This window comes from Gracilinanus agilis, unplaced genomic scaffold (assembly GCF_016433145.1).
Source record: "Gracilinanus agilis isolate LMUSP501 unplaced genomic scaffold, AgileGrace unplaced_scaffold26146, whole genome shotgun sequence".
Classification (NCBI taxonomy): Eukaryota; Metazoa; Chordata; class Mammalia; order Didelphimorphia; family Didelphidae; genus Gracilinanus; species Gracilinanus agilis.
Genome location: NW_025358187.1, coordinates 1 through 1,248, shown reverse-complemented (window position 1 = coordinate 1,248; position 1,248 = coordinate 1). Strand labels below are relative to the sequence as shown.

The 1,248-nt window shown below is 34.1% G+C and overlaps 1 protein-coding gene across 1 annotated transcript; it reads left to right on the top strand.

Annotated features, from left to right (window-relative positions):
• Window positions 1–17: 17 nt before the first annotated feature.
• LOC123254599 (zinc finger protein 280D-like) lies at window positions 18–1,145 on the top strand. Its single transcript, XM_044683584.1, has 2 exons — window positions 18–282; window positions 357–1,145. Exons 1-2 carry the CDS (start codon window positions 125–127, stop codon window positions 973–975), a joined length of 777 nt encoding a protein of 258 aa, XP_044539519.1. The 5' UTR covers window positions 18–124; the 3' UTR covers window positions 976–1,145.
• Window positions 1,146–1,248: the final 103 nt, after the last annotated feature.

The following is a 1,248-nucleotide window of genomic DNA, read 5'->3' as shown; positions in this document are numbered from 1 at the left end:
AAATTATCAAAGAAAATACACCTGTTTCCATCTCAATTTCTGAACAATATACAGAGTTAAAGAATGAAATAATCGTTATGGAAAAAGAAGCTACACCTGAGCATAATAGTATTCCATCACGAGCATGTACCACAATTTGTTCAGCCATTCCTCAATTGATGGACATCCCCTCAATTTCCAATTCTTTGCCACTACAAAAAGAGCTGCTATTAACATTTTCGTACAGAAAAATTCAAGACCTAATATGTCTGAAGGAAAAACAGAAACATCAACTTCTGAAAGGTAAATATAAGGAACAGCTGCATCTCTTGAAATTCAAGTACATAAAATAACACTTGGGCTGTGTTATTTCACAGAAAACAAGAAAATGCTTCTTCAGAGAAAGCCAAAAAAGAATGTGATGTAAATTCATGTAAAGGCTCATCAGCAATAAAGAATGAAGAAAGTACAGCCATTTTAAATATGAAAAATGACCCCAACCTAGTAGCCCAGGATAGGGGCTCAAAGAAATCCTTCAGTTCTGTTTCAGATAATAGTGATGTCGAAGAGGTAATGGAAAAACAACAAAAAAACATTGATAGCAAAACTGAATTGAAGATGTGCCAAAGTTCAGAGAATGCAATTTTAAATGCTCAGACTAACAGCTCCAATGAAGCTAAGCCTTCTTCACGGAATACTAAAAATTTGAAATTAACATCAAATGATGTAATCTTTGAGCAATTTTTGAGAAAAAGAGATGAACCTGAATCTATTAGTTCTGATGTTAGTGAGCAAGGCAGTATTCATTTGGAACCTTTGACTCCATCAGAGGTGCTTGAGCACGAAGCCACCGAGATTCTTCAGAAAGGTAGCCTTGAACCTTCAGCTGAGGAAGCTGGAGTAGTTTCTGAGCAAACAGATGACATTTCTAGAGGAAACAGTCCTAGTACAACAGAGACAACTGTAGACCTGACAGATGGAAAGGAAGCAAGTTGAAATCAGCCATTCATTCTAAGTTTTAGTTTAAAAAATAATAATAATGGTAAAGAACATCTTGGACCAATCCTACTAAATGACACTTTTGGAAATAGAAAAATGTAAGGATAAGTGACACATACATTGTATATGTGTGTTAAGCCTATTATTAAAGTAGTCAATTTGCCAATCATAGCACAATTAAACATAAGTATCTAAAAAAAAAAAAAAAAAAAAAAAAAAAAAAAAAAAAAGATCTGGAGATGAAGTAACTTGCTCAAGGTCAGATAGCCG

Bases quoted from the DNA above. Each gene is read 5' to 3' on its own strand.
- LOC123254599 (XM_044683584.1), top strand. From the start codon at position 125: ATGTACCACAATTTGTTCAGCCATTCCTCAATTGATGGACATCCCCTC. The intron at 283-356 runs GTAAATATAAGG...GTTATTTCACAG, and splicing joins GAAACATCAACTTCTGAAAG to AAAACAAGAAAATGCTTCTT.